Source organism: Eimeria necatrix, genomic scaffold (genome assembly GCF_000499385.1).
Source record: "Eimeria necatrix Houghton genomic scaffold, Enh_scaff211, whole genome shotgun sequence".
Lineage (NCBI taxonomy): Eukaryota > Apicomplexa > Conoidasida > Eucoccidiorida > Eimeriidae > Eimeria > Eimeria necatrix.
The window spans coordinates 15,001-27,500 of NW_013655132.1; the positions used below are offsets into that span (position 1 = coordinate 15,001).

The 12,500-nt window shown below is 41.1% G+C and overlaps 2 protein-coding genes across 2 annotated transcripts in view; one reads left to right on the plus strand and one right to left on the minus strand.

Moving 5' to 3' along the window:
• Window positions 1-661: 661 nt before the first annotated feature.
• On the minus strand, window positions 662-2,470 carry ENH_00029000 (hypothetical protein, conserved; the record flags this gene model as incomplete). Its single annotated transcript, XM_013584824.1, has 1 exon — window positions 662-2,470. One exon carries the CDS (start codon window positions 2,468-2,470, stop codon window positions 662-664), a length of 1,809 nt encoding a protein of 602 aa, XP_013440278.1.
• A 6,299-nt stretch (window positions 2,471-8,769) lies between these two features.
• Window positions 8,770-12,500, plus strand: part of ENH_00029010 (hypothetical protein, conserved) — a gene marked incomplete at both ends in the record, with an annotated part of 4,570 nt that continues 839 nt past the window's right edge. The window contains 6 exons of the mRNA XM_013584825.1: window positions 8,770-8,772; window positions 9,172-9,227; window positions 9,509-9,781; window positions 10,346-10,781; window positions 11,357-11,887; window positions 12,206-12,500. The exon at window positions 12,206-12,500 is cut by the window's right edge and continues 839 nt beyond it. Coding sequence (XP_013440279.1) covers window positions 8,770-8,772; window positions 9,172-9,227; window positions 9,509-9,781; window positions 10,346-10,781; window positions 11,357-11,887; window positions 12,206-12,500 — 1,594 coding nt within the window. The remainder of the gene's footprint in view (window positions 8,773-9,171; window positions 9,228-9,508; window positions 9,782-10,345; window positions 10,782-11,356; window positions 11,888-12,205) is intronic.

Below are 12,500 nucleotides of genomic sequence, written 5' to 3' on the forward strand. Positions count from 1 at the left end.
CTCTGGGCGACGCTGTGGAGGGCTCCAAGCCGCAAACCCTAAACCCTAAATTAGGGTTTAGGGTTTGGGGTCTTGGGATGGGTGTGGGCGCTTGCAAACAAACACTATCTAGAATAATGTGCAGATGTCTCGATGCGAGCGGCAAACAGATAAAATGAACAAAGAAATAAAATAAATATTTAAATATTTATTTATTTATTTATTTATTAAATAAATAAATAAATATATAAATAAATATTATTTAAATATTTAATTTTATTTCTTTTTGTTCATTTCCTTTGTTCGGCTTCTGCAGAGACGGGGTGTACGTACAGCTGGGCTCATGAACAGACAGGCATTCATGTACACCCGAAAGAAATATTTATTCATTTGAAATGCATAAATATAATTAATATATTTATTTATTTGCAAATAAATAAATATAATTAATTTATTTATTTATTTGCAAATAAATAAATATAAATAAATAAATGTAAACATGCAAACAAATAACAAGTGTACACTTAGAGGCATGTACATACACTGCGCTCACAACACTGTGTACAAAGACACGCGCTGCTGCTGCTGCTGCAGCTGCTGCTGCTGCTGCTGCAGCTGCTGCTGCTGCTGCTGCAGCTGCTGCTGCTGCTGCTGCTGCATTAAAGGACACTCAATAAGCCGCTTAGACGGCTCTGGTGGAGCTGCTGCTGCGCTCATGTTCTGCTGCTCTTGTGCTGCTGCTGCTGTGTTCACGTTCGGCTGCTCTCGTGCTGCTGCTGCTGCTGATGCGCTCGGCTGCTTCCGTGCTGCTGCTGCTGCTGCTGCTGCTGCTGCCCTCTGCTGCCTCGGTGACGCCGCTGCCGAAGAGAAGCGCGGGCGCGACGGTGGTGGTGGACGTGCTGCTGCTGCTGCTGCTGCTGAGGGTGCTGCTGCTGCTGCTCTCTTCTTCTGCTGCGTGGGTGCTGCTGCTGCTGCTGCCCTCTTCTTCTGCTGCGTGAGTGCTGCTGCTGCTGCTGCTCTCTTCAGCTGCTTCGGTGACGCCGCTGCCGACGAGAGTTGCTGCAATGGTGCTGCTGCTGCTGCTGCTGTGTTCTGCTGCAGTGCTGCTGCTGCTGCGCTCTTCTTCAGCTGCTTTTGTGCTGCTGCTGCTGCGCTCCTCTTCAGCTGCTCGCGTGCTGCTGCTGCTGCGCTCCTCTTCAGCTGCTCTCGTGCTGCTGCTGCTGCTGCTCTCTGCTGCTTCGGTGACTCCGCTGCCGACGAGAGTTGCTGCTAGTGTGGAAGCATGGGGAGCAGCAGTGGTGGTGCTGGTGCTGCTGCTGCTGCTGCTGCTGCTGCCTTCTCTCTCTCTCTCCTCGCCAGCTTCCGTGCTGCTGCTGCGGCTGTGGGGTGCTGCAGTGCTGGTGCTGCTGCTGCTGCTGCTGCTGCTGCGCTCCTCCTCGTGCTTGAGCCCCTGGCCCGCAATGTCCTCAGCTTCCTCGCGGTCGCTGTCTGCTGCTGCTGCTGCTGCTGCTGCAGCAGAGTGCTCGGGGTGGCGCTGCTGGAACTGCTGCACCGCCTCGCGCAGCTGCTGCAGCTGCTGCTGGAAGGCCCCGCTGTGCAGCTGCTGCTGCAGCTGCTGGTCGAACTGCTGCAGCTGCTGCCCGTAGCGCCGAATAAAAGATCTAAAAGCCATCAAGACTTCACTTTCATTCATGTCGAGAGAACTGAGTTGCTGCTGCAGTCTTTCGAGGGCATCATCTTCTGCTGCGTCTGCTGCAGCAACGTCGAAAATGTCGATTTCCACGAACCCGTTGCTGCTGCTGCTGCTGCTGCTGCTGCTGCTGTCGAGCTCTGCTGCTGCGGTCGACGACTGCAGAAACGCCGCTGCTGCAGTGCTCAGCCGCTCGCCGGGAGCTGCTGTCGAGGTGCTCGTGCTGCTTGCTGCTGCTGCTGCTGCTGCTGCTGCGGGGGAGTCCTCCAGCCGCTGCAGCACGCGGAAAAGAGCTGCGTCTTCTGTCAGAGTTCTGCTGCTGCTGCTGCTGCTGCTGCTGCTGGGGCGGCGCCCGCCGGACAATCCTTGGTCCTCCTCTTCTGCCTTTTCGTCAGCAACATCTTCTTCTTGCCTGCCGCTGCTGCTGCTGCTGCTGCTGCTGCTGCTGCCGATGTCCTTCAGCAGCTCCTCGCGAGCCTCCGGCGTCAAAGACAGCCAAAAGGTGTTTATGCTCGAAAGAGCCACAGCAGCAAGCTCGATGGTCTCAGGCTCAGAAAGCAGAGACTCCAGAGCTGCGTCGCTGCTGCTGCTGCTGCTGCTGCTGCTGCTGCGGCGGGGCTCCTCGCGCTCGCCCAGGGAGCCGCGAAGCCCGCCAGAGCCGGCCGGACGAGCAGCAGCAAGCTCGGACCTGCTGCTGCTGCTGCTGCTGCCGCCTTCGGCAGCAGGGGGCGCTGCAGCGCTGCTGCTGATGGCAGCAACTGCAGCAAGCGCGCAGAGGCCCTTGAGAAGCATGGGAGCCATGGTGAAGCTGGGCGAGGCTAGTGCAACAACTAAGAAGGCAAATTCAATTATTTATTACTCGAAATGACTAAAACAAGAATTGTGAAGCTCTCGGCTGCAGCAAAATGGCCCAAAGAAACCGCCAGCGCCGGAAGCTCACCACTGGTGCGGGGGTGACCCGACCAGCGGTCGCCGCCGCGCGCCGCCGCGGCTGCTTCTGCAAACGGGCTCGAAAGCTCTTTTTTTCCACTTTTCTCCGCTTTTTTTGCTGCTTTCTCCCCGCAATTAACTTTGATTTCCAATAAGCTTTCCAAAGACCCCGCTATCTGGGCCCCAGGCGCGCAATCGACGCCTTTGCGGCCCGCCCGCGCCACCCAGCTGTCGCGAGCCATCGGCGGCAGTCGCTCAAACGGGAAAGCAGCATGAAATAAAGATATTCCCCGGTAACTATTATTCCAATCGAAGTTTTCGCGAAATTACCTCTCGAACGAGGGGTGATGAGCCTAGATTATCTGCAGTTTCTTTATCTTCGTGCACAGATCCGCAGCCGCCACGCGCACACAGCCAACCACCGCCGCAGCGCCATGGCGGCCCTTCCTCCCCCCATTTTTCCTCTTTTTAAAGTTTTAGAAAACTAATTTATAGTCTTTTAACCTTTGCGCCGCAATTACGCGCAAAAAGAGCCCCGAAAAGGCGAAAATCGACGAGCTCGATTTCCACCACTCCACGTGCTCCAGTGTACGTACACCTGAACCCGCGCCGCGCACAGCGCTCCACAAGGACCCAACTCGAGTGTCCTTACACTTTTAAATTAATTAAAACAAAGAAAGAGTCAGCAGCAGCGTGGGAGCTGCTACTGCTGCTGCTGCTGCTGCTGCTGCTGCTGCTGCTGCTGGTAGTGCGGCTGAAGCCGCTATGATGCTGCACCTGTTGCTGCTGCAGCAGCAGTCGTTGCAGCTGCTGCGGCAGTTGCTGCTGCGGGAGATGCGGTCGCTGCAGCTGCTGCGGCAGCAGCTGCTGCGGCAGCAGCTGCTGCGGCAGCAGCTGCTGCGGCAGCAGCTGCTGCTTCTCTACTTTGCAAGGGCCACTGCTGCTGCTGCAGCTCCATTGCTTCTGCAACTGCCGCTGCTGCTGATCGTCCTGCTGCAGCTGCTGCTGCTGTTGCTACTGTTGCTTCTGCTTTCTTTAAGAGGCCTGTCTTTTTGTGCTGCTGCTGCTAATGCTGCTGCTGCACATGCGCTGCAGCAGCTGCTGCTGCTGCAGCAGCAGCTGCTGCTGCAGCAGCAGCTGCTGCTGCGGCTGCTAATCTGCAGCTGCCAGACTGCTGCTGCTGTGAAACCCTTCAACGTCAGTCGTTGTCCCAAGCAAGGCTTAGAGTTTAGGGTTTAGGGTTTAGGGTTTAGGGTTTAGGGTTTGGGGTTTAGCGAGCGTTAAGGCCCCAGCCAACACAAACCCCACCTTCTAAACCCTAGGCATTTAGTTCTAAGTGATAAACCCCCCGCCCTCCAAACCCTAAACCCTAAACCCTAAACCCTAAGCCGTAAGCCTAGGCACTACACCCTGTCGACCTAACCCTGAACCCTAAACCCTGACTCCTTAACCCTAAACCCTAAACCCTAAACCCTAAACCCTGATCTGAAGTGCTTCTGCGTCGAGCCATGTTTTCTAGTCTTTGGAGCCGAAAATAGTTAATTTTAAAATTATAAAAAATGTTTTATTAAAAGTGTTAATTTACTGATGTGAAAATAAATAAACCGCAGATAATTACTAAACCCTAAACCCTAAACCCTAAAACCTGAACCCTAAACAAATTAATTGTACACGAACTTCACGTAGCTTTTACAGTGGACCAAACCCTAAACCCTAAACCCTAAACCCTAAGCCCTAGGCGCTAAACCTTAAAGTCTAAACCGTATGCCTTAAACGTTGCACCCTAAACCCTAAACCCTAAACCCTAAACCCTAAACCCTAAACCCTAAACCCTAATCCCTAACATTTGTAGCTGTTTGCGCCTGCTGCTGCTGCTGCTGCAGCAAATCGAAAGAAACAAAAGACACTTTATTGTACAAGAAGTGCAGCAGCAAATAAAGAGGAATAGAGTTGCATGCAAAGCAGCAATTTGAGTCTGCAGCTTCTCTAAGACTATTCTGAAGAAGCAAAATAAAAAGAGTTTCAAATTTGTGTTTTAATTGTCGAAATAAATTCGAAATTCAAATTCAAATTTGCTGCTGCAGCTGCCGGCTGCAGAGCAAGTGGCGTCAGCGCTGGTTTGGGGGGCTCAGGAGGAAAATAATTCATTTAAATCATTTTAATTTTCAAATTTAAATTAAATAACTTAAAACGAACTTAAAATTAAATCAAATGGACAAAGAAATGCAGCAAGTTGCAGCAGCTTTCCGGGTTCAGCGCAGAGGTCACCGGCGGCGTGTGCAGAACAGAACACGAAAAGTTCAACAATGGGACTTTTCGGATTTTGTCCGAATAAACTGAACTGCAGGTCTTAAAACTTCGCATTTTAATAAATCAAATGAATTTATTTGCACAATTGAAGGCATTAGAGCGAGAAATATGGCGCTACGAGCTGCTGCCTGCTGCCGTGCTGCTGCTGCTGCTGCTGCTGCTGCTGCTACGGCAGAGCCGCAGGCGTTGTTTCTTTTTTGCCTTTTTTCGCCTTTAATGCGAAAATAAGAAAAACAAAAATAATTAAAAAGAATTTGTCGTTTAAAATAGAATTTAAAACCAACTTCGACGGCTGTGCGAACGCGTGATCGTCGCCGCCAGCAGCCAATAGACCGGAATTCAGGTTTTGCCTGTTAGGACTTTTTTCCATTTTAACGTTTTCTCCCGCGTAAAAGCCATTGGAATTGAACCAAAAGAATCCTTTATATATTTCCAGCATTTATAAAATGAATTCCTCGCAAACAAACGGCGAAAATGCCATTTGCAGCTCGTGTTCTGGTTCCCAGAAAGACCCCTCAACTGAGTACTTCCAGGCTTTTGCAAACCCCGCCTGGCGCGCTTCCCCCTTCATCTGCTACTGGGATCTGGAAAAGGTAATTCGAAAAACAAAATTAAAATTAAAATTAAAATTAAAATTAAAATAAATAAATAAATAAATAAATAAATGGAGGGGAAAGAAAGAAAAGCCTCTTTTGACTGCTGCCTAGTCACTTAATTCCAAAGCTGGTGGCTGCATTTGCTGCTCTATAATTCAATTTTTTCATTCTTTTCTCTATTTCTCCGATTCTTTGCAATTAAATCTTCTCTCAGACCTCCAAAATATCCAATTAATCTATTTAAATAATTAAAATTGGGTTTGAAAGGATTATTTCTTTGTTTTATTCATTTGAAGCCCACTCGAAAAACAAGAACAGGAAGTCTTCAGAGCCTTTTTTCGTTTTTCTTTTCCAAATAAATAATTAATTTAAAAAATTAAATTCCTTTCTTTAATTTGCGTTTCGAATATTTCATTTTCTTCGAAACAATTCGCAAATTGGTTCCCATCTCGATTTCTGCGTTCAACTTTTGAACTCTCGCTCAATAAACCACTTTTTTCCACTCTTTTGGCGTTTTTTAAACGCTTTTAAGAAGTTTTAATGTTTATTTTATTATTTTTTATTTTATTTCGCGTTTTTAGATCCAAAATTCGGAAATAAATGCAGAAAATATCAAATGGATTTCCCGCGCGTCTTTCCTCTTCGGAGCCCTGCGGGCCATTCGCCGGCTGCAGCAAGAATTGCAAATTGCCAGTTTGCAGGGTTTGTAATTAATTAATTAATTAATTAATTAATTAATTAATTAATTAATTAATTAATTTAATTAAATAATTAAATAATTATTTAATTATTTAATTACATTTATTTATTCATTTCTTTGTTTACTTAGCTGTTCTGCAATTCGAATAGTTGGCAATCGAATTAATTCAAAACTGTTTTCTTAATTGGCAAAATAATTAAATCATTTATTTCTTTTCTTGTTTGTTTATTCATTCTTTAATTAATTAAATTAATTAATTAATTCAATTAGCTTAATTAATTAATTGGATTGTTTGATGAACTCAATTAGTTTAATTAATTAATTAAATTGATTAACTAATTCATTTAGTTTAATTAATTATGTTAATTAATTAATTAATTAATTAAATTAGTTTAATTAATTAATTAAATCAATTAATTAATTTAATTAGTTTAATTAATCAATTAAATTGATTAACTAACTCGGTTGAGTTAATTAGTTAATTTAATTAGCTAATTAATTCAATTAATGAATTTAATTAATTGGTTGATTCAATTAATTTAATTAACTGATTATTCTAATTTATTAATTTAATCAATTGATTAAATAAACTAAATAATGAAATTAATTATTTAATTTGATCAATTAATTAAATTAACTAGTTAATTAACCTAGTTAATTGATTTAATTAATTAATCAATTAATTTAATTAATTAATTTAATTAATTGATTTAATTAATTAATCAAGTAGTTTAATTAATTAATTTAATTAGTTAATTTAATTAATTAATTTGATTAATTAAATAATTTGAGAAACATGAATGTGAATATAAAAGAAGAACTTCAAAATAAATGCAAGTCCGAAACGAAAAGAATTCAAGTCAGAAAAAAACCAAAAATAAACTTTTAATTCTTTTTTAATTATTTAAAAAAGAATTAAAAGTTTATTTTTGGTTTAATTCATTTTAATTCATTTTTAATTCATTTTAAATCTTTTTTAATTCCTTTTAACCTGTTTAATTCATTTTAATTCATCTTAATTCATTTTAATTCTTTTTAATTCAGTTTAATTCATTTTAATGCATTTTAATTCTTTTTAATTTTTTTCAAATTCATTTTAATTCATTTTAATTCTTTTAAATTTATTTTAATTCATTTCAATTATTTTTAGTTATTTTTAATTCATTTAAATTCATTTTGTATTTATTTTGAATTCTTTTTTAATTAATTTTATATTAATCTTAATTCTGTTTAATACTCTTTCTGAATTCTTGTTCAATCCCTTTTTAATTCTGTTCAATTTCACTTTTAATTCCTCTTAAATTTATTTTAGGTTAATATTAAATTAATTTTAAAATTAATTTAAAATTAATTTGATTCGTTTTAAATCATTTTAAATCTTTTTAAATTAATTTTAACTTCATTTTGAATAATTTAAATTTTTTTGAAATAGATTTTAAGTTCATTTTAAATTCATTTTAATTCATTTTAAATTCATTTTAATTCATTTTAAATTCATTTTAAATTAATTTTAAATAATTTAAAATTCATTTAAATTCATTTTAAATTCATTTTAAATTAATTTAAATAATTTAAAATTCATTTTAAATCATTTTAAATTCATTTTAAGTTCATTTTTAATTAATTTAAATAATTTAAAATTCATTTTAAATCATTTAAATCTTTTTCTTTTTTAAAAGGGTTTCGTTTGGCGCATTATTTTAATTCCAACAAATTGGAGGATTCGGTTTTGAGGTTTGCTGCTGCTCTTTCGGGCTATTCCGTCGTCACCATCAACTGGGACTCCGACACGTAAACCCTAAACCCTAAACCCTAAACCCTAAACCCTAAACCCTAAACCCTAAACCCTAGGCGTTAAACCCTAGGCCCGAGGCCTGGAGGCCGAGGGGCGGGCTGAGGAGGCAGCGGGTAAACGAATCGTTCTTTATCAAGCCAAACCCTAAACCCTAAACCCTAAACCCTAAACCCTAAACCCTAAACCCTAAACCCTAAACCCTAAACACAAAACCCTAAACCCTAAACCCTAAACCCTAAACCCTAAACCCTAAACCCTAAACCCTAAACCCTAAACCGCAAACCCTAAACCCTAAACCCTAAACCCTAAACCCTAAACCCTAAACCCTAAACCCTAAGCTGACCACTGCCCTAAACCCTAAACCCTAAACCCTAAACCCTAAACCCTAAACCCTAAACCCTAAACCCTAAACCCTAAATATTTTGCTGCTTCAGGCCAGCGAGGGTTTTGTACAAAATAGAAACGGCGGAATGCGCTGCTGTTATTTTCGATGACTCTTTTGAAGAAGCAAAAATTGATTTGCTGCGCGAACAAACAAAAGAAAACAATGTCAAGGTATCGTAAACCCTAAACCCTAAACCCTAAACCCTAAACCCTAAACCCTAAACCCTAAACCCTTGTTTTGTTGCAGTTTGTTGCTGCTAGTCGAATAGTCCATATTGAGGATTTGACAACAAAAATAGAAGAAGAAGAAATGGAAAAAGAAATAAACTTTTGGCAGCAGTCAAAGGCGAAAGAACAAGAAACCCTCACAGCAGACTCGGAAAGAATGGTAAGAAACCCTAAACCCTAAACCCTAAACCCTAAACCCTAAACCCTAAAGCCTAGGCCCTGTGCGCTGGGCATCAAACCCTGCGCAGCATGCCCCAAACCCTAAACCCTAATCTCCAAACCTTTGGTCTCTAGCCCGCAACCCTAGGCCCCGAGTATTACACCGTAGCTCCTAAACCCTAAACCCTAAACCCTAAACCCTAAACCCCAAAACAGAGTTTAAACTCTGCCGGACTTGCAAGCTTGCACTTTAGGTATAGAGCTGCACACTAAGCCCAAAGGCCTAGGGTTTTGGGTGTACAGATCAAGGCTGAGCGTTCACATTCGAGGGTTTAGGGTTTCGGGTTTAGGGTTTAGGGTTTAGGGTTTAGGGTTTAGGGTTTTCTTTTTCGCTCTTCAGGTCGTATTCACTTCTGGAACCACCAACGACCCCAAAGGCGCTCGACTTTCTTACGGGTAAGGGTTTAGGGTTTAGGGTTTAGGGTTTAGCGCCTAGAGATCCCGGTAGAATGGCTAGTCGCATCTGCACTGTAGGGCTTAGGGTTTAGGGTTTAGGGTTTAGGGTTTAGGGTTTACTCGCTAGCTTCGAGGCTCCGGCACTCAAGAAGAGCGCCTCAGCGCTGAAGCCTGAGGGTTTAGGGTTTCGGGTTAACGCTCTAGGGTCCACGGTCTAGGGTTTAGGGTTTAGGGTTTAGGGTTTAGGGTTTAGGGTTTAGGGTTTAGGGTTTGTGGTTTAGGAACCTGTGGACTGCGGCGCGTTGCGTGTGGGACGCGTTGGGGGTTTTGGAAGAAGAGGAAAAAGAAACAAAAGAAGAAACAAAAGAAGAAACAAAAAAAGAAATAAAAGAAATAAAAAAAGAAATAAAAAAAGAAATAAAAAAAGAAAATAAAAAAGAAAATAAAAAAGACTTTTTTCTTTTTCTTGTAAACCCTTTTCACCACATCAACTCTTCCGTTTTCTTCGAAGCAGCTTTGCTGCGCTGCAGCAGCTCAGTGCATCTTTTGAGCAGGTGATAAACATTTATTTAATTTAATTTAATTAATTTGATTTATTTATTTAATTTAATTTATTTAATTTATTTAATTAATTAATTTAATTTATTTATTTAATTTATTTATTTTGCTTTGGTCGCCATTTGGCTTTTCAAAACGCGAAAAGAGCTCTTCAACGAGCCGCTTGGGCAACTACTTTGGAACTTGGGGTTTAGGGTTTAGGGTTTAGGGTTTAGGGTTTAGGGTTTGGGGTTTAGGGTTTGGGGTTTATTAGCTGATCCGTCGATTCATTCGTTGTTTAATAAATTAATAAATTAATAAATTAATCAATTAATTGATTAATTAATTAATTGATTAATTGTTATTTCACTTTTTAAATCAGAAAATAATTTATTTGTCCTTTTTGTTTTTTGTTTTATTTCTCTTTAATTTTTTAATTTATTTCGTTTTATATCTTTTTATTTGTCTTTTTTCTCATTTTTTAAATTCTCAATTACAGAGATTTAATTGTTAATATGGTTTCTCTCTTTTCTCTCCTTTTGCTGCTGCTGCTGCTGCTGCTGCTGCTGCTGCTGCTGCAGATACCGCACCACCTATTGGAAAGTGCTGTGCGTTGCTTGTAAAGATGCTGCTGCTACTTCTGCTGCTGCTTCTGCTGCTGCTGCTGCTGCTGCTGCTGCTGCTCTTCCCCCGGCCACCGCAGCAGCAGCAGCCGGCGCCGCTGCTGCTGCAGCTGCTGCTCCTGAAGCTGCAGCAGCCGCCGCAGCAGCAGAAGCCCCACCATCACCACCCACAGCAGCAGCAGCAGCAGCAGCAGCAGCAGCAGCAGCAGCAGCAGCAAGAAGCAGCAGGTGCCGCGTGGTGGCTCCGCTGGTGTCTCGCCACATAGACTTTTTGTGGAACTTGCACTTGGAGGGAAAGTTGGAAAAAGAAAATATAATAAATGAAATAAAAGAAAAAGAAAAAGAAATAAATTTAATTCTGCTGCTCGGCTCCGCGCCTGTGGGGCCCTCCAGTGTACGTACACTCCAAACTCTCCTCCACAAAGTTCCCAAAGTTCGGTTTGGCTCCACAGAGACAACTTTGCAGGTGAGTTAATTAATTAAACAATTATTTATTTAATTATTTAATTATTTAATTAATTTAATTAATTTAATTAATTTAATTAATTAATTTGATTAATTAAATTCATTTAATTTAATTAATTGAATTCGTGGGCAGCAACTTTGTTTGCTTCAGCTTTGGAAATAAATCAAAGGAGTCAAATTAGTTGAAATAATTAAATTTAAATTAAATTAATTTAATTTGATTTAATTAATTTAATTGCGAATTAAATGAATTAAATGAATTAAATAAATACTTAAAATCAATTAAATCAATTAAATAAATCAAATCAATTAAATGGAATCAATTAAATGGATTAAATCAATGAAATCAATTAAATCAATTAAGTGGATTAAGTCAGTTAAATGGATTAATTTGTACTATTTTTGCTTTTATTTGTTCATTTATTTATTTATTTATTTATTTATTTATTTATTTATTTATTTATTTATTTATTTATTATTTAATTAATTTATTTATTTATTCAGGTTGCTTCGGTTCCACACTGGATGTCAGATGAGGAGCAGCTGGAAGCGATGCGGCGGGGGTGGCAAGGAACAGCAGCAGCAGCAGCAGCAGCAGCAGCAAAAGGCACAACAGCAGCAGCAGCAGCAGCAGCAGCAGCAGCAGCAGCAGCAGCAGGGGAGTGTCAGACACGGGAAGGGACTTTGGAGACATTTGAAGAGACAAATGGAAGCAAAAAGAGCAGCAGCAGCAGCGGCCTTAGCGAAGCTGGAAAAGACGCAGAGGCAACTGCAGCAGCAGCAGCAGCAGCAGCAGCAGCAGCAGCAGCAGCAGCAGCAGCAGCAGCAGCAGCAGAAGGGCTGGGAGAACGGCAGTCCGATGAAAATGCAGCTGGAGAAGTGGAGAATAAAGTTAAAATGATTAATCAACTTCAAACAAACAAAGTGGAGAGTAAAGTTAAAATGATTAATCAACTTCGAACAAAAAAACAAAATGAAGAAAACAAAATCGGATTCTTCATCGGCCGCCCGCACAAAGGGCTCACGGAAATGCGAGTGGTTAAAAGCACCAAGGAGGGAGAAGAAGGTTATATGGTAAAAGTGGATTAAAATGAATAAAATTAAATGAATTAAATTAAATTAATTAAATTAAATTAATTAAATTAATTTAATTGAATCAAATTGGATTAAATTGAACGAAAACTGTCCTTTCAAACGCACTTCATCGGCAGCAAATTAGTTGCAGCGGGCGAACGCAGCTGCTGGAAAACGAGCCAAATGGCGCAATTGAAAGCAAAAATGAATTTTAAAAAGAAATAAAAGTTTGAAATAAATAAATAAATGAATTAAATCCATTTTGTTGCGCTGCTGCAGCAAGACTGCGAAGAGGGGGAGTGCGGCTACCTGATCTGCAGGGGGGGCAACGTAATGCTGGGTTATTTGAAGCCTTCGGAGTGCAGAAAAAAGAAAATGGAGTTAAAAAATGGAAATAAAACCGAAAATGAGGTTCAAAAAGGTGTAATTACACCCGAAAAGTGGTACTTGGGCTTCGGAGATGTCGGGTTTTTTCTGCAAAACGCCAAAGACGGCGGCCGGGACTTCTACTGGGTGACGCGCACTGCAGATCTCCTCATTAAAGGCGGAGTTAACTACTCTTGTTCGCAAATTA